Source organism: Camelus ferus, chromosome 22, assembly GCF_009834535.1.
Source record: "Camelus ferus isolate YT-003-E chromosome 22, BCGSAC_Cfer_1.0, whole genome shotgun sequence".
Classification (NCBI taxonomy): domain Eukaryota; kingdom Metazoa; phylum Chordata; class Mammalia; order Artiodactyla; family Camelidae; genus Camelus; species Camelus ferus.
This window is the reverse complement of record NC_045717.1, coordinates 6,534,983-6,558,647: the sequence shown is the minus strand read 5'-3', so window position 1 is coordinate 6,558,647 and position 23,665 is coordinate 6,534,983. Positions and strand designations below refer to the sequence as shown.

The window sequence follows — 23,665 nt, the reverse complement described above, 5'->3', positions numbered from 1 at the left end:
GCCTGAATGGGGAGGTGGCTGGGGGTGGGGGGTGGTTCTCCTTCGTTCTCTGGTCAGAGGGGGTCTCCTTGGGAAGTAACATTCAAGCTGAGATCTGAGGGATGTAAACAGGCTGGCCAGGGAAAGATCTGAGAATTACAGGCAGAGGGAGCAGCAAGTACAAAGGCTGCAGCAGAGCAGTGATATAAACAGTAACCCTCCAAAGGTGTCGCTCTGGCTGCTGCATGGCTCCAAAAAGTCTTGTGTGGGATGTTAATAAGGGTGTACTCGTCATGGGGGGGGGGGCAGGAGAGTGTAGCAGGGAAGACTGATGGCTCTAGACTCGAGAGCCAGGCTGACTGGGATGAATTCTTACTACCACCACCAACTTGGGCAGGTCACTCAACCTCTCTGAGCCTCAGTTTGTTCATCTGTGTACTGGAAATAGTATGGCTGTTCTAAGCACTATAGTAAGAGCTTAAAATACGGCAGCTCTGTCATCTGTACCATCATCACCACCATCACCATCACCACCACCACCACCACCACCACCAACACCATCACCACCACCACCACCACCACCACCACCATCATCACCACCACCATCACCACCACCACCATCATCACTATCATCACCACCACCATCACCATCATTGCCACCACCAACACCATCACCGCCACCACCATCACCACCACCACCACCGCCACCACCACCACCATCATCACTACTGCCACCACTGTTACCACCATCACAGCCACCAATATCATCATCACCATTACAACCTCCACCACCACCAGCAGCAGCAGCAGCAGCAGAACCACCATCAGAGAAGCCTTTAAGTACCAGTTTGCACTCCCAGCCATTCCCGTTCCCTCCTGCATTCCCACAGGGTGCAGCGTTTTTGGAACTGAGGGTGAAAATCAGGTCCCTGAGCTTCACATTGCACAACCGCATGCATGTGAACTTGAGCGAGAAGCCACGGGACACTTCACTGCAATGGCTGAAGCAGATGTGGAGAAATAAATAATGCAGACACAGGCTTCTGGAAATAGCAGGTTTTCACCAGTGCATATCACATATTAACCAAATTAGTGGCTCTTCAGCTTGGCCAGGAGCCTTGCTTTCTTGAGGCTGAACATCTGCTCCATGGCCTCCCTTGAGCACCCTGGGATCCTCAGGAAGTGGAGCGGGTGCTGTGGGGAAGAAAGCCTCTGACAGAGGGGCAAGTGAGCAGGACGCCAAGCTCCTGGAATCCCTCAGCAAGTGGGACTGGCAGGCGGGCAGGCCCTCCTGTGTCTGATTAGACCCAGAACACTGTTTCGTAAACTGCTCTGGGACACAAAGTACAGACCACTTCCCCCACCACATCAGCTGTTACCTCCAAGGATGTGTTCAGAAAAGACGTTTCTCTAACCACCAAGCTGCCAAGCCCCCTGGAGACATTAGCCCCTGCGCAGGAGGGTGCAGGACCTTCCCGGGCATCTGCGTACAGATGGGCTGGTCTGGGTACAGGGGTCCCCAGAAAGGTGCTCGGGCACCCCCATGGAAGGCCTGGGTTAGAGGGAATCTCAGCCGCCTGCTCCTTCAGGAAGAGGAGCAGCTGCTCCGTGCTATCTCTGTAGGGAGCCCCAAGATGCCATAGAGCTCGCCAGCTGGCACCCACCCTCGGCCAGGACCTCTCCTGCCATCTACACAGTCATCCTTTCCAGGAACTTGAGCCTAGTTTTCCTCGGTGTGCTTAGAAACCATCAGCCTGGGTGTCCCACACTCCAAGACTGGCTTTAGAAAATGCCTAACGCTTTCAAGTTTCCAGGTGTCAGCATCTCTCTGCCAATTCCTGCCCTCTTCTCTCCTAACTCTTCCATCTCTTCCAGTCTCTCTTTCTCTTTCATTCCTTCTTTTTCTCCTTCATTCATTCAGAGAAGCAGCTTACTACAGTGGTCAAAAGAACAGCCTTTGGAACAGGTAACCAGGATGAGAATCCAAACTCTGTCACTTATACACTGTGTGACCTTGTGCAGGTTACTTAACCTCTCTGTGTCTCAGTTTTATCTGTTTCAGAGAGATCCAAACAGTACTTACTTCGCAGGGTTGTTATGAGGATTTGATTAGTTAACATTTGCTAAAAACAGAATAGAACCTGGCATGGAGAAAAGGTTGTATAATAGTTTGTTAAGTAAAAATAAGTAAATGCATTTACCAAATACTTGGTTGAGGGCTCTCTCCGTACCAGGCACTGTTCTGGATGATTGGGGCACATCAGTGAATAAAACAAAGACTGCTCTCCTCAGGGCACAGACATGCTCAGGGAGATCAACAATAAACTTGGTAAGAAGTAAGATATATGAGTGCTATGTAGCATGGAGAAATCAAAAGTAGGGCAGGGAAGGAGAGTTAGGAATATCAGGGTGCAGGAGGTTTGCAGTTTTAAGCAGGGTGCTTGGGGGAGGCCTCACAAAGAAGCTGTCATCTAAGCAATGACTTATAGAGAGTCATCCATGGAGGTATATGGAGGAAGAGCATCTCAGGCATTGCGGAGAGTCAGTGCAAAGGCCCTGAGGCAGGAGTGTGCCTGGAGTGTCTGAAGAATACCAAGGAGGCTGGGGTGGCTGGCAAAGAGTGAGGGGCCAGAGGGAGACAGGTCTGAGGGGTCAAGGTGGGGTGGGCAGATCATGCAGGACCTTGTAGGTCACTGAGTAAGAGGGGAGTCATTAAGGGGCTTTGGACCGAGGAGGTGCAGGAGCTGACATGTTTTAAAGGTTCTCTCTGGCTGCCGGCTGAGAGAAGGCACGGAGACCCACGAGGAGGCAATAATCCAAGGAAGGGATGGCGCTGGCTCACACCTGGTGGCTGCGATGAGGTGGTGAGAAGTGGCTGGATTCTGGGCGTGTTCTGAAGGCAGGGACACAGGATTTCCCAGTAGAGCGGATATAGACTATGCAAGAAAGAGAGGGATTAAAGAAGCTTTGAGGATCTGGGGCCTGACTACTGGAAGGGTGGGGCTGCCACTGACCGAGCCAGGAAGTCACCAGGAGAGCACATTTGGGGAAAGATTGGGGGCTCAGCAGCAGACGTGTTAAGCTTGAGATGCCTGTCAGCCTCTGAGGGGGCTGGAGGGTAAAGAGCTGGATACGAGGGCCGGAGGGCAAGGATGGCAGTGGGCGTTACGGGTAGGAATGCGGGAGCCGTGGCAAACTGGACGAGACCATCAGGGTGAGTGGAGATGGAGCGGAAGGCCCTGGGGCACCTCCCACTGATCAGCTGGAGAGAAAGAGGATCAGGGCAAGGAGACTGAGAGGGTGACCAGTGAGGAGGAAGGGGACCTGGAGGGCACGGAGACCTGACACCAGGCGCCTACAGCAGGGGGACGAAGGTCAGCTGCAGTAGCTGCTGGCACCAGCCAGACGAGCGCTGGGGCCTGAGCAGACCACAAGGTCCAGAAAGAGTGGACGACCCGGACAAGGATGCTGTGGTCGTGATGGTGACCGAGCGAGGTGGGCTGAAGAACAGAGTCAACCAGTGGATACCGAGCCCCAGATGTGTGACAGCCGTTATGCTAAAGACAGTGGGTGGGGACAGAACTGCATCCCCTCACACAATTCTGTGACGAGAGCATGATCCACCTCCAGCAGACAGGGAAACTGAGGCTCAGAGTGAGGACCACCTGGATTCCAGGAGGGCGAGGCTGATGTCAGAGCCTGGGTTACTGCCCTCGGATACGGTCCAGACAATATCTGTGCAAGTGAATGAATGAACTGTGAACCAGTCAGGCCGCAGGGAGAGAGCAGGGGCCAGGAGCAACCTGCGGGCAGCAGGCAGAGGCCAGGGCCAAGGTGGGGGCGTGACCAGCTCTGGAAGGGGTGCTGGGAGTCAAGGTCTGGGCCTACCTCTGGCCACTCAAAGCCAGGTGACCTCAGCAGGCCAATTCCCTGCCCTGAGCCTCCGGGTCCTCACCTAGGTGGGTAAAAATGCCCCACCCTCTCTAACTCAGAGAAGAGCAGGTCTTTGGAAAAAGCCTCACCTCTGAAAGGACCTTTCCTTATCTGGAGGGAGCTCTCCTTTCTGCCATCCTCTGTCTCAGCTAAGAATCCTCCGGCAGGACCTCTTTCCAACTATGGGGCGGAAATTCCAGCTTAGGATGGGGCTCCGGGTCTGCCAGGAGGGGATGAGAGACAGCTGGGCTCTTCCCGGAGGCCGCATGTCCTGTAGGCCGGATGTATGAGGCCAGGAGGTGCCTGCTCACAGGAAACAATTGGCCCCAAGCAGCTGGGAGCTTGCTTCTGGCCGCGACAGCAGGCCCACCCCACCCCCACCTGTGGCTGGCCCAGTCCAGCCCCTCCCTGACGCTGCCCCACCAAACACCACAATACTCAGAAAATGAGGCCTCCAGTACTCCAGACATGTGTATTTCACATGGAATGCAGAAATCTACAAGGAACAATCATGATCCCTTAGCAGACAGACCCTCCCATTCTGCACCCCAATTTCTTTCCATTTTTTAATAATTCAATTCAGTGCATCAAACATTCACTGAGCTCAGCGCTGAGCAGTTAAGCTAAGTACTGTATAGTATCTTCTCACTTAACACTCACAACAACCCTATAAGGGGGTGCCTGGCTATGCTCCCCTCTTCATAGTGAGAACAGAGTCACCAGGACGTTAAGTCACTCGACCAAAGTCTCACAGCCGATGAGTGGCAGAGCTGGGCTTTGAACCCAGGACTTTTCAACCCCAGTCCACACACTTAATCACTGTGCTGCACACCCCAGAGGGATGCACTGTAGCCTCGAGCGCCAACCATGGCCCCAGCCCCTGGTGCACAGAAAGGAGGTACCTGGGAAAAGCAGCTGAATGCGAAGAAAGACTCAAGTGTGTGGCGGGGCATCTGCCTCCTTTCCTCCCACCGCACGTCAGAGGCTGTCACACAGTGGAAGGACCAGCATGGATAGGGTGTGGAGGGGCAGCCCCTCGGCATCACCCAGGCCCACTTCCTCTCCCTCCCCCAAGAGCGTAGGTGGCATGGGGACAGTGATCAGCAGACCTGGAGGCAGCCTGGTGGGCAGGCGGGGCGGGCAGCTCTCTGAACACTGTTGCAGACAGTCTGACACTCAGCCCGTCAGCTGCCAGCCGTGGACACCCTGACATCAGCCCTGGGGAAGGGTGGCTCACCACTACCTCCAATATTTCAAAAAAAGCTTCAAGGAAACCGTCACCCACTTGCCCACCCTAAGGCTGTTCAGCCTGCTAAGGGGACACTCCCTGAGTCAGCTGTCATCCTGGCTGGCCTCCCAGATTCCACACCCAACAGCCAGAGGGGCCCTTGTTAAGTGTAAATCAGACTGTATTTCCCTCCTCCAAACCCTCAAGGATGCCCCATCGCACACATGGTGAAGCCCACATCCCCATGAGGCCCTGCATGACCCTTGTGACCTGGCCCCACTCCTCTCTGAAAGGCCTGTGTCCACTGTTGGCCCTCCACTGGGAACTTGGACTTGGGGAGGGTTCCCACCATTGACTGTCAAGAGGGGCCTAAACCATTTGTGCAAACAATGTGGTTCAGATGCCAAACGCCCGCCAGCTTTCTGCAGCCCAGAACCCTGGACGTGCTGGGCTGAGGCTGCCCACATGAGCAGCCCCTGGGAAACCCTGGGCCCTGAGTTCCCCAGCATGCTGCCCAGGCAGACAACACCTCACACACATCGCCACAGCTCACCCCTGGGGAAACCAAGCGTGCCCCGCACGACTCCCCCGGGAGGGGACTCTGGACGCTCCTGCCTGGGTGCCCCCACGTGCCTCCTTCTCTGTATCCTTCAGCTGTAATAAGTCATGGCAGTGAGCCCGACTGTGTGCGGAGTCCCGTGTGTTCTCGCAGGGCATCACTGAACCCGGGGCAGGACACACCCCATACTGCTCAGAGCTCACCTCCGGACCCCTGCCCCTCACCCCGGCTCCCGCGCCCTGGCCTCCTGGCTCTCCCGCCTCGCACGAGTCATGCTCCCGTCAAAGGCCTTCGCCTCTGCTCTCGAGCACTGCTTGCCTGGCCCCCTTGCCTCCTTTAGGTGTCTGCACACAGAGTCCTTCACAGGAGAACAACCCCTCCCAGGGCCCCATCCTTGTGCTATTTCTTTTTCTCCGCAGCTCTGCTCTCCACCTGCCACGTGTACTACCTGTTCGTCTGCTGCCTGGCTCCCCAGCCAGAACATAAGCCCGGTGAGGACAGGGCTCTGGGGCTTCCTTCACCGCAGACCCCCACCCCCCTGGCACTAGGGGAACACCGGCTGATGCATGAACAGTTGTGCACGCGGCCACCTGGGCTGGAGGAGGATGAACCCAGCTTTCAGGTCACAAGTGATCTGTCCGCAGGAAGGGCAGGGCCGAGGGGCAGGGGGCCACCGGGGAGAGGGGACCACTCACCTCCAGCAGCTGTGCAGCGCTGGGCCGGGTCTCGGGGTTCTTATCCAGGGCGGTCTTCAGGAAGTCTCGGAACTCCGCAGACCTAGGGGGACAGGTGGTGGCACTCAGCTAGGAGTAGGCGAGAATCAAGAAAACTCCCCACATCGCAGACTCTGCTCTCCCAGAGTCGTGTGATTCCCAAACACCCGCTTCAAAGGACAAAGGGCGTCTTTATAAGCTAAACAGCGGAGGCGAAGGGGCCGTCACGATGACCTTCCAGTCATGGACATCACTGGCATACAGGGACGTGGAAATCAGAGGAGAAGAAACGTGCCCGAGGCCACACAGAAAAGCACAGCAGTGCTGGGGTTTGAGCGTCAGTTCCCAGACCAGGGTTTTACCACGTGGCTTGGCAGGTCTGGGCTCTTATTCCTGCAATATTTGGGACTTATGTCCAGCTTATTTGGGTTACTTGGAGAGCTGATGTCAGGAGCACAGAGGGAGGAAAAGCGCCATGTGGGCCCAGGGAGCCCAGAAAGGGGCTTTGGCGCCCAGCAGTGACAGCAGACCCCTGGCCCTCCAGCTCCCCGCAACCCACCTGCCCCATGTCCAGGGCCCGCTGGCCGTCCAGCAAACACCCTCGGGCAGGCCTCCTGGCTCCTTACCACTTAGAAGGCGTGAGCAGCGTTGGGGGGTCCGACTTGGCGATCTTGAGCAGGACGCGCATGGGGTTGAGCTCGTGGTGCGGGGGCTCGATCTGGGCCATCTCAATCAGAGTGATGCCCAGGGACCAGATGTCGGCTTTGTAGTCATACGGCGTGTCCTTCATGGTCTCACACATCACCACCTCGGGGGCCATCCTGAACCAACCAAGGGACAACAGAAGGCTAAGACCCTGGCCTCCACAGGCGCTTCTCGCAAACTCAGGTCGGGAACCAGCACAAGCCAATGTCAGGAGGTCGGCATCACTCCCGAATCATGATCTGCATTCCTTTCCATCCCACTGTCTTCCTTCCAAGCACGGTTTTCGCACAGAAAAGACGCCTTCCAAGCGGCTCCACCACCAGGTCTTGCTGCAGTTCCTGATTCCCACCACAAGATGGCAGCAGCCATCCAGAACACAGGGTCCTGGGAGGGATGGGTAGGGGCAGTGGGGAAGGTACCCAGGAAAAATTGAGGGCGGGAAGGGAGGTGGAGAGAACACGACAGCACAGAGAGGAGGATGGGACAGAAAAGGACAAAGGAATAAAAGGGCAGAGAGAGAAAGAGTGAGTGAGTAATAAGCAAGAAAGGAACCTAACTCCACAATAGGAAGCAATTAACGCATGTGAAAAACAGGAAGCAGTTAGGTATGAAACAGAGAGGCTTTGTTGTTGTTGTTTAAGTGATAGTTTTGGAAAAGAAGAAAACACAGTGAACTAGAGAGGTCTGGGGAGACTTCACACGAGGGTAGGAACTGCACTTGTGATGTTGACCTTCATGGCCCCAGCCCCAACCCCATGTTGAATTCATACATGTAGAATTCATCACGAACCATTTTCTCTGGGGTTTCAGTGCAGTTGTTATTAATGGGGCATTTTCTATATGCATCATCCCATTTAATCCTCACAATAACCCATTGCATAGGAGTTACTACACCCCTGATTTTACAGATGAGGAAGCTGAGGCACGGGAAGGCGAGAGATGCGGCCAAGGCCTCAGCGCTAGTACGTGGGGGAGTCTGGGCTCAGACCCAGCAGGCTGACTCAGGAGCCCCCGCCTTCTGTCACCATGGGGACTTGGAGGTGCAAAGCTCAGCCCACCGTTCCATTTCCAGAAGCTACACACTCACCAGTAAGGCGTTCCTATGAAGGAATCTCGTTTCTGCAGAGTTTTCAGATTCTTGGCAGACACACCAAAGTCAGCTGCAAGACAAGAATCTCTGATAGGGTATTCGATGGCCTTCCCTCCACCCACAGCCCTCGAGTGTGGACTCAGAGACACACGTTCCAAGTCAACTACCAGATGCCATTTGCTAGCTAGCAAATTAGTGATCATTAAAAAATACACCTACTGCTTTAAGAATGTATTAAGACCTGCACCTTCTAGCTTACTAATGAGAATATAAATTGAAGAGCTGTTTAGGGGAGCAGTTAAGCAATAAAGAGCAAGAACCTTTAAAATATCCATACTCTTCTGATCCAGTAATTCCCAATATAGGAATCTACATTAACGCATAATCTTAAATATAAAAGTGTGTGTAATGATGTTCACCAAAGTGCCAGCAAAACAGAGACAAATGAAAAACCACCAGAACGGCTCAGCTTTCAGGGAATGATTTTTTAAATTTCTTATATGCAATATATAATATATTCCGTCTTTTCCAAAAAGGATTTAAGATGGTGTATCAAATACACACACACACACACACACACACACACACACACACACACACACAGCAAGATGAACTAGGAAATTAGGAGAGGTAAGAAAGAAGGTAAACGGTGAGTAACTGAACAGATTAAGAAAAGGGTGATACACATATGATGGAATGTTTTGTAGTCATATAAGTTTTGAAGTATTTTATTTAATGTTTTAATATTGATTATTATTAATCAATTATTAAGTTTTTATAATACATTTAGTAGTAATAGGAGAGGGAGATGAAGAAGTATAAACTCCCAGATACAAAATAAATGAGTCACTGGGACAAAATGCACTGCGTGAGGCACAAAGACAATTATAATGTAACATTTCTGGGTGGCAACAGATGTGTAACTAGATGTATCATGGTGATCATTTTGTAATTTATAGAAATACCGGCTCACCACCTTGGGCACCAGGAATCAATGCAGTGCTGTCAATTATACTTCAAAACAGACAAATTCACAGAAAAAGAGAGCAGATTTGCGGGGGGTTAAGGGAGGGGGAATTGGATGAAGGCAGTCCAAAGGTACCAACCAGAAGTTATAAGATAAATAAATACTGGGGGTGTCACATACAACATGGGAAGTATAATAAACACTGCTGTATATTATATACGAAAATTGTTAGGAGAGTAAATCCTGAGTTCTCATCAGAGTGAAAAAAATTTTTTTCTTTTATTTTATAAATATACAAAGGGATGATGATCACTAAACTTATTGTGGTCCTCATTTCATGATGGAAGTCAAATCACTATGCTGTAACCTTCAGCTTACACAGCACTGTGTGTCAATTATATCTGAATAAAACTGGAAGGAAAAATAAATAAAAAATTTAAAATAATATGTATTTAAATATTTTAATGTTTAATACAATGTTAAATATTGTATTGGTATATTTATATAGGTTAAGCAGGAAAGGGGAGGAATGCTCAGTTGAATATAGTGTGTGGTCAGAATTACGCCCCACCTCCCAAAAAAGGGCAAAAATATATTCTGAATAATTGGAGGAAACACACAAGCTTGCTTAAATCGTTGTCTGTGGGCGGTGAGACCAGACGAGGTTCCTTCTACTTTTCTGAATACCCTAAGTTTGCCATGACAAACACGTATGGCTTTCAGGACTAACAGAAAATAAATAAATACAATTTATCTTTACGTACGCATCCAACACCACCAGTCTTGTGTCACACACCTACTGCTGAGAGAAGAACCCAGTGCCACAAAGAGGAATTTCCTCCAGCGCTCTGGCCTCATGGGACCAAGTTGCATCTTGATTTAAAAGACAAAGTCAGGAGCAACCCGCAGCCGGTTCCCTTAGGACGGACGCCTGTCCCACCTTAACTCCCACCGCCCACGCGAGCCGGTTTGTGCTCAGTGCCCTGTGCACACCCTTGCAAGCAACGGCGCCGTGAGTATGACCTCCAGCGTACGAGCTGAATGGATCGCCGTAGTTACCACTGCTGCTGGGGCAGCTGCCATTGGTTATCTAGCTTACGAAAGAGTTTATGTCAAAGATCATCGCAGCAAGTCCATGGTAAACCCTCACATCCAAAAAGACAACCCCAAGTTAGTACACGCATTTGACATGGAGGATTTGGCAGATAAAACTGTGTGCCGCCATTGCTGGAGGTCCCAAGAGTTCCCATTCTGTGATGGAGCTCACACAAAACACAGTGAAGAAACTGGCGACAACGTGGGACCTCTGGTCATTAAGAAAAAGACACTTAAACAGACACTTCTGATGCTGCAAACCAACTTGTCGTGATGTTATTACCCGACTGTTTAATTGAGAATGACGACCACTTCTGTCTACTTCACCTCTCCTGGGTTCTAGATGTGGTATATTGCACACTACAGCTTTCATATTCACAGCACTTGCCTTACTTGTTGAACCATCGCGGTGCACATTTGTTTAAACGAAAAAAAAAAAAAGGAAAAACCAAAAGAAATAAATAAATAAAGTCAGGAGGAAGCAACGGCTTGAGAGAAGTGAAGTGCAGTTTGAAGCCCGGCTGCCAGAAACTGCCAAGCCGTTCTCACCGCCGGCCACCCCGGAAGCCTCGCCTGGGTCTGGAAACCACAATCGGGTAAAAGCCACTGGACTCAAGAGCGTCAGTCAGTCAGACTGACAATTTCAAACCAGGAGGGAGCATGAGCCAAGAGCCTGGCCCTGAACACCAGAGCTGGGCTCCAGTCCTACCTCTTCTATGTCACTGGGTTCATTCATCTATTCAACATCCAGGTACCCATCTGGAACCACACATGAGCTGGACCAGGGCAGAGAATATGGTGGGGAAGAAGCAAACGAAATCCTTGCCCTTGGGCAACTCAAGATTAGCCATGGAGGCAGACAGCAGTCAGATAAATGCCACTGAGTGTCTATTCACAATGATGTAAAGTGATAGAGAGATGGAGGTGCAGGGCTAGGAGGGTCTACAGTCGGGGGATGTGACCTCAGGAGAGGAGGGGGGGGACCTGGGGGAAGTACAGCTAAGTGCCTCCAGGATATTCGTCAACAAACTGAACATCTATTGTGTGCCAGGCACTGTTCTAGGCACAGAGATGAACCAAAATCCTTAACCTCATGAGGCTTTTTATTCTAGTGATGGAAACAGGTCCTCAACGCCATGTGGCTCCTGGTAATGAGAGGGGCCATGCAGGGATAAGGCAGGACAAAGGGACAGAGGGTGCTGGGTGGGTGGGCGGCATTTTAGGCAGGAGGTCAAGGTCTGGGGGAAAATATTTCCAGGCAGAGGAAATGAAGCTGGCTGGAGGGACCCGGAGGGGCAGGGCAGCACGGGTGGAAGAGGGTGTTGGTGGATTTCGATAAGAGGGGAGATGGGCAGGGGCCAGGACGGTGACCAAACCTCTGACCCTCAGTTTCCCCGTCTGTGACACGGGGATGGTCATATGGTATAACTGCTTGGTAGGGCTGCAGTGAGGATTAAATGATACACATAAAGCACTCAGCTCCAAGCCTGGCTCTTGACAAATGCTCTGTCGTGATGGGGAATATTCCATGGGTACCAGAGTCAGCACCCTTGAGATTCTTAGCCTGGGGCAAGGATGAGGCTGTACCAAGAACCCCTGCTGGGAGTGGTCAGGAACGCTGGTCTCTGAGCCTCGGTCAGTGCTAACCTTGACTGTGCTCACGGGACAGTATGGCTATGGCAGGGGAAGGGGTGTCACCTTTCAGGGTAAGATGGAAACCCAGGTGAGAAGCCAGCTCTGCCACTGGCCACCCGGGGGCGTCTGGGCAAGTCACCAGCCCACTGAGCTCCTGGGTAAGAATGGGAGGCCAGTCTCACCTCCTTCCCACAGGGTCTGCCTGGGCCCCACGTGGGCCTGGCTCCCCTGGAAGCACCAACAATGGCTGGCACGCCCTTCCAGGAAAGTTTTGCAGACGGACTGCCTCTGGGGCGCTTGCTAGAGGAAGGCTGGAGCTCGCCGCTCCCCCCGCCACCGCACCCACTGGACCCTTCCGGAGAAGGGAGGGGAAAAGCCGAAACCAAGAAACCACCAACTTTCAAAATGACACACACAGTTGGTCCCAGAGCCCTCCCTGAAGCAAATGCCAGCCAGCTTTTGGGGTGGCTGCTACTTCCCCCTCAGGGACCCAGCCAGGAGGGTGGGGCCCCCCTCCCTGCATCCCAGGAACCTCAGGCTGTCCCTGGGCAGGGGTGGCCCCAGCCGTTTGCCCCCTGAATAGAGTTTATAAGCGGTGTCCCCCGATAGGTAGATGGCTGCCCTCGGGCAATTCAAAGGGGCTTTTCACCAGACGGTCTCTGCTGGTGAAAACATTCTGTTTTAAAACAAGAATCAGAGACAAAGCAGCCGGCAGGTGGGGACTCCATACACTATCACCTCCATCGGGAAAGAGTCCATTTCTGCTTTGTCCACAGCTGCATCCCAGCACCACATCCAGCACAGGAAGCACTCAGCAGGGTTATCCAATGAACACCAGAACCAATGAACAGACAGGAAAAAAGGACAAAACTGTGTTTTAAGAAATATGTTTGACAGCAATTCTTGTTCTGGAAATACATCCCCAAAACTAGATTTCTAATTCACACGGAAGCTTCTGAAAGCATTATTCAAAACAGTGAAAAATTAGAAATAAACTAAGTTGCTGCTGGAGCCGGGTTGATGGATTTGCTCAATTTTGACTCACCCTCGACCTTGAAATAATATGCAGCCCCTAAAAAGGATGAGTTTGCCTTTGTATGTATCGACTTGGAAGTCTGTGCATACCCCGCTGTCCCCACCACGTTGCCGACAAAGTGAGGCACAGAATGGGATAAACAGTGTGAACTCCAGCTGCATCATAAAAGCGTGACACATGCCCACTGCGTGTGCACAGATGTCCACAGACACGGAAAAGGGTCTGGAAGGACGCACATGCAACTTAATCGTGACCACCTCCCTGGAAGTGGGTTTTGTGGGGAGCAGTGCATTGCGATATCCTTACACTTTTTACTGTATGCACTTTTTTTTTTTTAATGTTTTTCATAGAGAACATGTATCATATGAATGATTCAAAAAGCTGAAATTCAGATGGCAAAGTTTGGAGGGGGTTGTTTTTGTTTTTTTCCTTTTAAGTAAAACCCAGCAGGGGCCAGGATGTGGTGAAAGAACTTCACATTCCGCTGCAGGGGGGTGGGGGGTGGGGGGTGGGGTGGCACGGAGGTAAAGTGGCGCATCCAGCGTGAGGGTTGAGGGTTGAGGGTCGGAGCAACGAAACCCGCAACAGCCCCAACCACTCGACTTCTGAGAAGTCCTCTGAAAGGTGTGATTACAGAAGGAGACTCACAGAACCACAAACAAGCCTGCCCATCACTGCGCCTCTTAGAGGATAACACCAGAGGCCTCAAGAACCAGAACTGCTGTCAGACATCTTTCTTACCAGTTATCCAAGTGACTTCTCTTAATTATCAGGGCATCTGCCTTCCCAGGAGTGTCCCAGGAACAGTACCAGGCGGGGAAGTGAGAATATTCTACCATGATCTGAGAGAAACGGCTTCACGTTTCAGAGCCTCAGTTTCCGCATCTGTTAACTGGGGATCAGATCATGCAACTGTGAGACGGACTGTTGCTGTTTTGTTTTTTAGGCAACTAGATACAAGCGACCACTAACGAAGCCCGTTTCCCCATTCATTCCCCTCGGCCTCCGGCCCCCCACCCCTACAGCCTTGAATTCTCTCTTTGGCCCCAAACCCTGTATTTTTCTGGTATTTTCTCTTCTCAACCTCAGCTGCAAATTCAGTCCTTTGTTCTCGCTTCCCATCCACTTGTGGCTCACTCACTCTCTCTTAACAGGCTGTGCCGGCCTATGATGGGCAGCAATCTGTTTTTCTGGCAAGTCCCAATCTCTTCTCCTTCTGGAAAAGCATCTCACCCACCTCAATCGCACTGTTCCCTGGAGCGGAGGAGGGGATTGCTGTATGACCCCGCCCCCATTCTCAGAGACTGACTAAAAGCTGGGCCAATCAGAGGAGCCCTCCTGACTCGGCCTCCTTGACTGGTCCATGGATCTGCACCCAAGCCAACCTGGGCCAATCAGAGCCAGTCACTGCAATTACTGACTCTGAGACCTGAAATGTTGAGGATCAGTTCATCCTGCAGGAGGTGATGCTGGGGAAAGTAAAACTAAACCCAGCCGGAAGCTGTGTGAGAGGGGTTGGACTGAGAGCCTAACCAACATGCACAGAAGGGCAGAGATAGAGACAGTCCCGGCAGCACTGTGTTCCAGGCTCCAACTAACCTCCACTTCCAACTAACCTCCACGTCCAGCTGCATATCCTCCCCAGCACAATTCCGTTACCATATACACACATTCTCCTGTCTGCCTTAAGTCACACGAGACCCGTTTTTATCATTTGCCACCAAAAGATTTTAAGGAGGTTAGTGGTTAAGCATGTGGGCTCAGAAGCCAGATGCACTGGTCTAAACCCCAGTTGTTCCTCTTACTAGCTGTGTGACTTTGGGTAAGTTAATTAACCTCTCTAGGGGCCAAATCCTTCCTCTATAAAATGTTATCAGTGGTCTTTGAGGATTCAATGAATTACATATCAAACAGTGGCTCAGTGCCTGGCAGCCACAATGAAAGAACCAGGACCACCCCAGCAGCTAATAGGCATTCTGGGTTGGAGTCCAGGTAGGGGTGAGAGGCGGGTGACTGGTTCCTGCCAGGCCCACCTGCCAGGCCTCCTGTACATTGGGCCTTTGGGAATTACGGCTCCTGCAGTAATCATAAACTGATAAATTAATGGCAATCCTGGAAGCTACTATTTACTGAGCACCTACTGTGTGCCAGACTCTGTCCTAGGCACTTTGATTTTTAAGCCAGTTCAGACCTCTGCTTGGAACTTGAAAGGCCCCAAAAGTTGTGAAATTCACTTCCCATCTTTGGAGAAGCACCTCTGGGGAGACAAACACAGGTTCTTTGGAGAATGGAGGACACTCCTCAAGACAGCTGCTCTGAGATATTCCTCAGCCTGGGAAAGTCAGCCTTTGCTGGGCCTCTCTGATGCGCCAGGCATATAGATGCTTTGCATATACTGTCTCGTTAAATGGTCATATCAGTTGCACGAGGTAAGAACCACTGGCCCCACTCTGCTTGAAGAAACTGAGGCTCAGGGTTAGGTGACTCACCCACGGCCAAGGGCAGATCCAGGACAAGAACACAGATCTCTGGACCTCAGAGTCCTCACTCCACTTTATATCCCAGCTATCTCAGGTGGCAGACACTCTTCCCTTCTCTCTGCATGCATGGATTCCCACCGGCCATGGAGGGTAGCTTCACACCCACCCAGAGCTGGAACTTGTGTTTTTGCTTGGCAACTATCAAATGAACCTCAGAGGAAGTTTGAAATCCTAGACAGAAGTAAATAAACATTTATCAAGGAAGAAGCAAAATGCCTAGTAGCAGAAAGGGACAGACCCTGAGCCTCCCTGTGGCAGTACTGTGCCCATTTCAGCCCACTGGTCACAACAACCCTGCAAGCAAGGTCTGTTTGTTACACCTGCTGTGCATGAAAGGTCTGAGGCCAGAGTGGTTAAATGTGTCTGTCCAGCTCGGAAGCGGCAGAGCCAGGATCCAAACCAGGCTTGTCTATGTCTAGAGCCCGCGCTTTGCCCAGCTCACCCTGCTGCTTCTCATTCGTTGCTGCACAAACAGTGTCTCCAGTGAGGTGACACCCTTGCTTGGGAGAAAGATCTGCTAAGCAATTCTCTTATACAGCCCTGAGCTGCATAAGGCCATGCATGGGGATGGGGGTGACTCCAGGGGCCCCCAGGCAGTCCCAGGGACCTAAGAAGAGGCAGATAGACTACCACCCCATCTCCCAGGTCTCCTCCACTGCTTCGCCAGGCTGCAGATTCCAGGCCCCAGGGGAAAGGAGGATTTTTCCAAAACAGAACATCAGGCCTCAGCAGGTGTCCACACCACATCTCCCAGGGCCCAGCGGTAACTGTGTAAATACTCACGCTCAACCCTCCCTGAACTTTGCTTCCTCCTTAGTTGGCTTCCAGGTTTTCTCCCATGCATATGCCAAGTCACCTGGAAAGCTGACGCCCCCTGCTTCCGTCCCACCTCTACTGGGTTCTAAGTGGGATTCTGGAGACAGCTGAGCACATCAGCACCGTCCAGACCAGAGGTGTGAGGGGGGACAGCACGGGAAATGAGAATCCCCCCGGACACGTCTCAATCCGAGGCTTCTGGGGCGCTCCCTCCAGTCCTGTCCCTACCCAGGGCTTCCCTGCACTGACAAGCCCCTCAGGCTGGCCCTGCCCCAGGCTGCCTGTGTCCTCCCTCCTCCCTCTGATAAGTTCTTGAAGGCTGAGCTGAAGGTTTGCCTTGAATTCCCCAGAGCACACAAGACTCTCTTCTGTCCCCAGATTCTCCCTGACCTGGCCCCTCCCTGGCCACCCTCCCTCTGCAGTTGACTGAGCTAGACCACTGGCAGCTGGAGTCAGGGAGACTCAAGTCCAAACCCTGCAGCTCCTCCAGCCATGTGGTCTGACCTCGGGCGTCCCATTCCATTGAGGGCCTCAGCGTTCCCACCTGTGATGGGCAAGGCCCCTCCCCTCCCCAGGTGTCCTCAGGAGCACTGATTAAATGAGATGATGTCTAGAAAGTGTGTCATCTAATAGCTGGCACCTAGAAGGTGCTTCATAAACCCAACACACATGTGTGGTTATTTTTATTATCACTGCCCCCAAAATACCCTGCTGTTTCTCACTGTGCCTTTGCCCACAAGGCTCCCTCTTCTCAAACACCCTGCCCAGCCTGGATTACCTGGCAGATACGCATCCACCTTTCACAGCTCGGCTCAAACTACCCTCTCACCAAAGCCTCTTCTAAACCCCCAAATCTCAGCCCCAGGGGAACAGACCACCACTCCCTGTATATTCCCCCTACCCCAGCACCGGCTCCCTCTCCACGCGTCTCCCCACAGGCCAGAGAGCCCTGCAGGAGGAGGACTGGGGTCTCTGTGCTCCTGCTGTCCCCAGAGCCCAGCACAGGACAGGACCTGGCACACACCAGACACTTAATGAATAGCTGGCCTTTCCAGCAAGCCTACTCTCTCTGAATATCTTCTTGTAACCAGTATCGCAACCCTCTGAGCAAAGTTGAAGGATCACCCCCCATGATACAGATGAGAACATCAAAAGGCAGCAAAGTTAGGTGATGTGTCCAAGGTCACAGAGCTGGGGGCAGACTTGGGATTTGAACTTGGGTCTCTCGGGCTCCAGAGTGCACATGCTTAACCTCTCCAGCTAAGAACAGCCACAGGGGATGTGGGCTGATCCCCGGGGTCACAGACTCTGCACGTATCAGGGACTCAGGTCTTCAGAAACAGCACAGAGCGTGGCCTTGCTCGTGCCGGATGCGAGGAACCCCTTCATGCTGCTCGTTTCAGGACAGAACCAACCCTGCCCTCTGGACAATGAAGCACTTCTAACAAGCTCCCAGGTAATGCTCATGCTGTCACTGACCAGACCTTGGTTGGTGAGGGTCTACAGCAGTGGTTCTCAAAGTGTGGTCCCCGGACCAGTAGCTTCAGTTGGGAGCTTGTTAGAAATGCAAGTTCTTGGGTCCCACCACAAACAGAAACCCTGGGGACCGTACCCAGCACCCTGAGTGTTATGAGCCCTCCAGGGCACTGAGATGCACTAAATCTGAGAGCCCACTGGTCTCGAATTTACCTTGTAAGGTCCAGCCCCCACCCTTACCCATTGGCTCAAAGCACTCATGGAGGTGAGTGCAGAATGTGGGAGAGCCCTGGAAGTGAGTCCGCAGCCTGGGGTCAGCCCTGGCTCTGTCCTGGCCAGATCTGTGACCTGGGGCAGGTCCTCGCCCTCTGAGCTTCAGGGTTCAAAGAGGGGAGGCAGGAGCCACCACCCTGCTGCAGAGGCTCCCACTGGCTGCACTGCACCATATCTGTTCCAACCCTCACGACTATCCCTGCAGTTCTCAGTCACAGGGGCTCAACAGCAGTGCAGGTTCCTGCGGACATAAGTAAAAAGTCCCTTAAAGAGACGCAGGTAACACCCGTGGAAGGATGGGGCCGAGGAAGAGGAGGGGGTGCAGATGAAGGAACTGTTAATTATCAGAGGAGGATGTTAATAGAAAATGGACGATAAACAGGAGAGCACCATCGCTCTATGTTACCATCACTCCCTAAATCCACTGTCCGCACATCCTTCCACTAATGGAGACGCAGGCAGAGGGACCTGGATGACAGCCAGGGCCAAGGTCTGGATGATGAGACTGGACCACTTCCTGGCCTTTCCTTTAAACTCTCCTATACTATGTAAACTTCGAATAATAATCATGTATTTTTTTAATCAAACAATAAGAAAACATTACTTAAAAAAACATTGTAGGCATTTATATAACAACGCAGGAGTAAATATGAGAAGAGTTCAAAGTGACTGTCTCTGGGATGAGCAGGGAAAGGAGGGGGCAGGAGCAGAGGACAACTGTATGCATTATTTTGGTTAAAAAAGCTTATAAACATACAAAGAAATTCTGACACACGTGACAACATGGACGAGCCTTGAGGACATTATGCCAAGTGACATAAGCCAGTCACAGAACACAAATGACGGCACTTCTCTGAGGGACAGAGGGCAGTCAAACTCAGAGAGGAGGCAGGGAGGATGGGGAGGTGGTGCCGAATGGGTACAGCATTTCAGTCTGGGAAGACGAGGCAGTTCTGCAGATGGGCGGTGCTCACAGCTGCACAACGTGGATGTGCAGTGAACTGCATGTGCACTTACAAACAGTACAGATGCTAAATTTTACGTTATGTATATTTTAAAACAATTTTTTAAAAAAATCCCAAAAGAGAGGAGACGTTAAAAAAAATAATCAGGTTTCAGGGAGGGTATAACTCAGTGGTAGAGTGCGTGCTTAGCATGCATGAGGTCCTGGGTTCAATCCCCAGTACCTCCATTGAAAAAAAATAATAATAATGTCTTAACATGTGCCCCTGATGTACAATCTTCCATCTGGGAATGGATCAGCCTCGTCCCTCTGTCCATCACTCTCCCTCAAATTCTGTCTACTGGAAGCAAGAGCAAAAGGGGTTGGAGCAGCATCTCCCCTGGGGGCTGCTGGCCTGTGGGCGGGGTCACTCTTGGTAGCCGGGGGCGGTCCCGTGCACCGCAGGATGCTGAGCGTCCCTCGCCTGGACCCACCAGGTGCCAGTGACCCCTCCCCACCCCAAAGGCGACAACCAAAGAAGTCCCCAGGGGACAAAATCACCCTCAGCTGAGACCTCTGAGTTAGGCAGAGCCACACTGGGAACCGTGGCCCTGCGGCCTGGGGCAGACTGGGGAGGCTCAACATCCCAGATTCACACAGGACTCTGCCTTCCCGCCTCACCCGCGGCGCCACTCACCCAGCCTGATGTCCCCCTCCAAGGTCATCAGCACGTTGCCGGCTTTCAGGTCCCGGTGGATGATCCTCTTGCCGTGCAGGAAGGTGAGGGCTTCCAGCATCTGGCGGCAAACCACCTGAATCTGCGGCTCGGTGAGGCCTCTGTCCAGCTCTGCAAACAAGAGAGGAGAACTTGTCAACTCAGCGAGGAGTCGCTGCAGGTGAGTCACCATCAGGCCCACAGAAATGCACAAGCGCCGACGTGGCTGAGCACTTACTGTGCCGCGTTCACTCCCAAGCACTTCATGGGTTACCTGCTTCGTGCTCACAGTAACCCTACGGAGCAGGCAGTTATTACCCGATTTCACAGGTGAGGAAACCAAGGCTCAGAGGGGTCAAGCCACTTGCTTGAGGCCACACAGTAGGAAGTCACAGATCTGAGATTCAAACCAGCCAGGCTGGCTTCAGAGCTCAGGTTCACAAATACAACCCTCCTGAGGGCAGAGGTCCATTCTGTGAGCAGGCACCGAGGATCAGGCTCTGTGCCGGGAGCGGGGATGTGCAGGGCGGGGCATGGAAACGGTGAGCAACGCTTGGGACAGAGGGCTTCAGGGGTGTGGGAGGGCAGGACGGGCAACAACCCCTTCTGCACTGGGAGTCGGGAAGCTCCCCAGAGGAAAGGGCATTTGAGCTGTGCCTTGAAGGAAGAAGAGTTGTTTGAGAGGAGAAAGGGTGGGGCCAGGGCATTCCAGGTCAAGGAACAAGCAGAAGCAAAGACCTGGAGGCGGATATGAGCTAGTGTTGAAGAGATGTCATCTGACTGGTCGCGGTGGTGCCGGAGATGTGGAAGGTAAGGGGCCATCACCAAAAGCCTCTGCATGCTCGTCAGACACAGACACACACAAACATACACACACACACTCTATACAACCCAGTGTCCACTGAGAGATGGCAGGGCTGTCTTCTCAGAGCAGGTGGGGGGCACAAAGAAGAGTATTCCATGTTCTGGAACAGCATTTGCTGTTGGGGGAACAGCATGTGCGAAGGACCCCAGTTGGCTGGAGGGGAAAGCGAGTCCCGGAGAGGCTCTGAGCAGGGTGGAGATACAACGTGAGTTTTGCATCTAAAAACTTCCTCCTGGTGCAGTGAGTAAAGGGCTTGCAGGGGGACAAGAGCAGGCAGGGAGCTTGGCTGGGGGCTGTCCAGTGGTCCGGGAGGGCTAGAAGGTGACCCAGGCTTCAGAGAGGAATGATTCCCAGCTCTGGTCAGGGAGGTGGGAACGACAGAAGGTGGAAAAGAGTGGGTGCAGTGGGGGAAGGGCATGAGAAGATTCAAGGACGACATCCCATGCTCACTGCCCCACACAGCATTGTGATTACTTAGTTCTTGCTGTGGCCCAGGATCCCCGCGCTGAAGTGAGCCCTGCAGGCTTCCAGGCTGGTGGGCACTGCACTGAGGTCTCCCTCTGGCTAGAGCAGCACCCTCTCCAACTTGCCCTGCAGCACCCAGAGGAACCCACCAGGTCAGATCCCTCAGGCTTAGCAAAAACCAACACATCTGCCAAGGCAGAGATGCCAACTGCACTGTCCTGGGAAGCCCAGCCCCAGAACAGGGCTCCTGGACCAGGGGTCCCTCTCTCTGGGGTCCACAACTGCCCCTGCACCCCTGCGGCCTCATCCTTAACCCCCTTGCCCCCTCAACCGGGCGCCAGGTTCAGAGCCTGTTGGGACTTCAGGGCCACACAGACGGCGCCTGCACCAACTGTGCCCAAATCCAAGCACTGCCTCCTACTGGCTGTGTGGTTTGGGGCAGGTTGCTCTATCTCCCTGCACCTTCATTTCCTGGTCTGTAAAATGGGCGGATGAGGAGAGAGGTAGGCAGGGCTCCAGCGAAAAAGCACGTTAACTTTTCAGCATGGAGAATAGTCAGGAAAAGGTGATTCCTGTTACACTGGTCCTGAGATGATGCTGGATTATCTGCAGCGATATCTTTAGATGTCAAAAACGTGTCTTGCTCACGTCTGATTTGCTCACATAAATGAAACAGGAGTCATCAAAGTGATGACGATGATGATGGTCTAACCACCATTTTTTGAGCCTTTGCAATGCGCCAGGCACGGGGCTGAGGATTTGGGTGCATTATTTCGTTTCATCGTCACAATAATCCAGTAGTAGATATGACACATTCTTTTAAGGCCAGTTTATTGAGACATAATTTACAAACAGTAAAACTCACCTTTTTGGGGCAGTTCTATAGATTTTGGCCGACGTTTATAGTCACACAAACAGCACCACAACTTAAGACATAGAATACTGACTTCCATCACTCCCCCAAATCCTCCTGTGCCCCTTACACCCCCACTCCAGCCCCTAAGCAACCACTAATTTGATTCCTGTCTCTATAGTTTTGTCTTTTTCTAGAAAGTCATAAAATTGGATTCATAGAGTCTGGTAAATTTTTAAGATGAATTTGATTCCACAGCAATTCACAAATATTTCCTTCTTAACAAAAAAAGCTGCAACATTGCAGATGAGTGTAAGGCCCTTTTGAAACCACATCCAAACCTGCCCAGCACCCTTCTGCTCGCAGGAGGGCTGAGAGCCAAAATGCTTAACAGCCGGCGAGGCACGGCCAACGGGATCAGAACGAACACTGGGTGTTCACAAACCAGAACGGCCACGCGCTGACAGGCCACGTGCACATTCTCCTCGTGTCATAAAGGGGCCAGCCCAGCACCCCACAGCTACCAAGCCAAGGAACCTGGGATGGACCTCAGGAACCGTGGACCCCACGCCTGGGTTCATCACTCTACACAGCTCTACAGGGCGATGGCAGAGAAGCGCTAAGCAGGGCAGGCGTCTGCTGGAGAGTCAAGCCCTGACCACAAAGCTGCAGCCAGGACCTGGCTCCCCCCTTGTCAGCTCTCCCCATCCCAGCGTCTCTTGTCCCGCCTAGATTTCTAGAATGTCGATGGCACTTTCCCTTTAACTGCTGCCACCAGTAGGGAGAAAACCACTTGGGGCTGGGGCCGTCAGTTCCACCAGGAGAACTGAGAGAGTTCGTCTGCTTGCTGAGCCATCCATAACCGGGGGTCACAGCCCAACTCCCCAGCTGTGACTGAGGTCAAGGACCTGGGGCTCATCAATGCCTCGTTCCTCTCTGATATCCTCCCACAGGCGTCACTCAGCTAAGTGGCAAATCTGCAGAGGCAGAAGCTGCTATCTGGTTCCCAACCTCCCCTTCTTTTTAAATATCTGAATATACAATATGGCCAACCAGTTAGAGAACCACATTTCCCAGCCTCCCTTCCAGCTCTGACTATGTTCTAGTCAGCGAGATGAAAACAAAGGTGTCATGAGGGGCTTCTGCGATGCTCCCTTGAAAGAGTGGCAGGGAGGTGTGTTTTTGTGGAACTGTCCTACCCTCCCTTCTTCTATCCTGCTGTTTGGAATTCATATGTGATGGCTGGAGCTCCCACAGCCATCTTGTTACCAAGAACAGAAAACCAGCATGAGAATGGGGCCAACACAAAGGAAAGTGGGGCCAAGAGTTGGAGGAGGAAATCAAGTTCTTATGACTCCTAGATCAAGCTGTGCCTGAAGCCAGGGCCCTTAAACTTTTCAGTTATTTGTGCAAATAAATTCCGCCTCCCACAGCCCCCACCTTTTTCTTTCCTAAATCAGTGTGTGTAACGTCCTAGAGCATCTCAATTCATACAAGACTACCATTTTTATTTTGTCAGATTCTACCAGAACAATGAAAATCTCCAAAGGCAATCTCTGCTGGGAGAAGGCACACCCAAGGGTCATATCACAAGTTCCCGTATCCTGTTCCCCACTATCATCTACCCACCTGGGAGCTCTGGGAGTGGGAAGGGGCTCTGCAAGGAAGACCAACATTTCTATAGCTCAGGATAGAAAAGGGCTGCCCCAAATTTGAGACACTGCTGACATAAACTCAGAGGGAAAACACCTCCTTCATAATAAAAACATGGCTGGATGG

General features: G+C 52.2%; 2 protein-coding genes across 2 annotated transcripts in view; one reads left to right on the top strand and one right to left on the bottom strand.

Annotated features, from left to right (window-relative positions):
• The window catches only part of STK10 (serine/threonine kinase 10), a 106,313-nt gene that overhangs the window by 35,994 nt on the left and 46,654 nt on the right, over nucleotides 1-23,665 (bottom strand). Inside the window, exons 4-7 of the mRNA XM_006195646.3 lie at nucleotides 19,686-19,835; nucleotides 8,205-8,277; nucleotides 7,039-7,233; nucleotides 6,395-6,476 (exon numbers count right to left, since the gene is read on the bottom strand). Coding sequence (XP_006195708.1) covers nucleotides 6,395-6,476; nucleotides 7,039-7,233; nucleotides 8,205-8,277; nucleotides 19,686-19,835 — 500 coding nt within the window. The remainder of the gene's footprint in view (nucleotides 1-6,394; nucleotides 6,477-7,038; nucleotides 7,234-8,204; nucleotides 8,278-19,685; nucleotides 19,836-23,665) is intronic.
• LOC102523065 (CDGSH iron-sulfur domain-containing protein 1-like) lies at nucleotides 9,289-10,739 on the top strand. The gene is made up of 2 exons (XM_032466337.1): nucleotides 9,289-9,305; nucleotides 10,177-10,739. The coding sequence occupies exons 1-2, from the start codon at nucleotides 9,289-9,291 to the stop codon at nucleotides 10,541-10,543; spliced, it is 384 nt and encodes a 127-aa protein (XP_032322228.1). The 3' UTR covers nucleotides 10,544-10,739.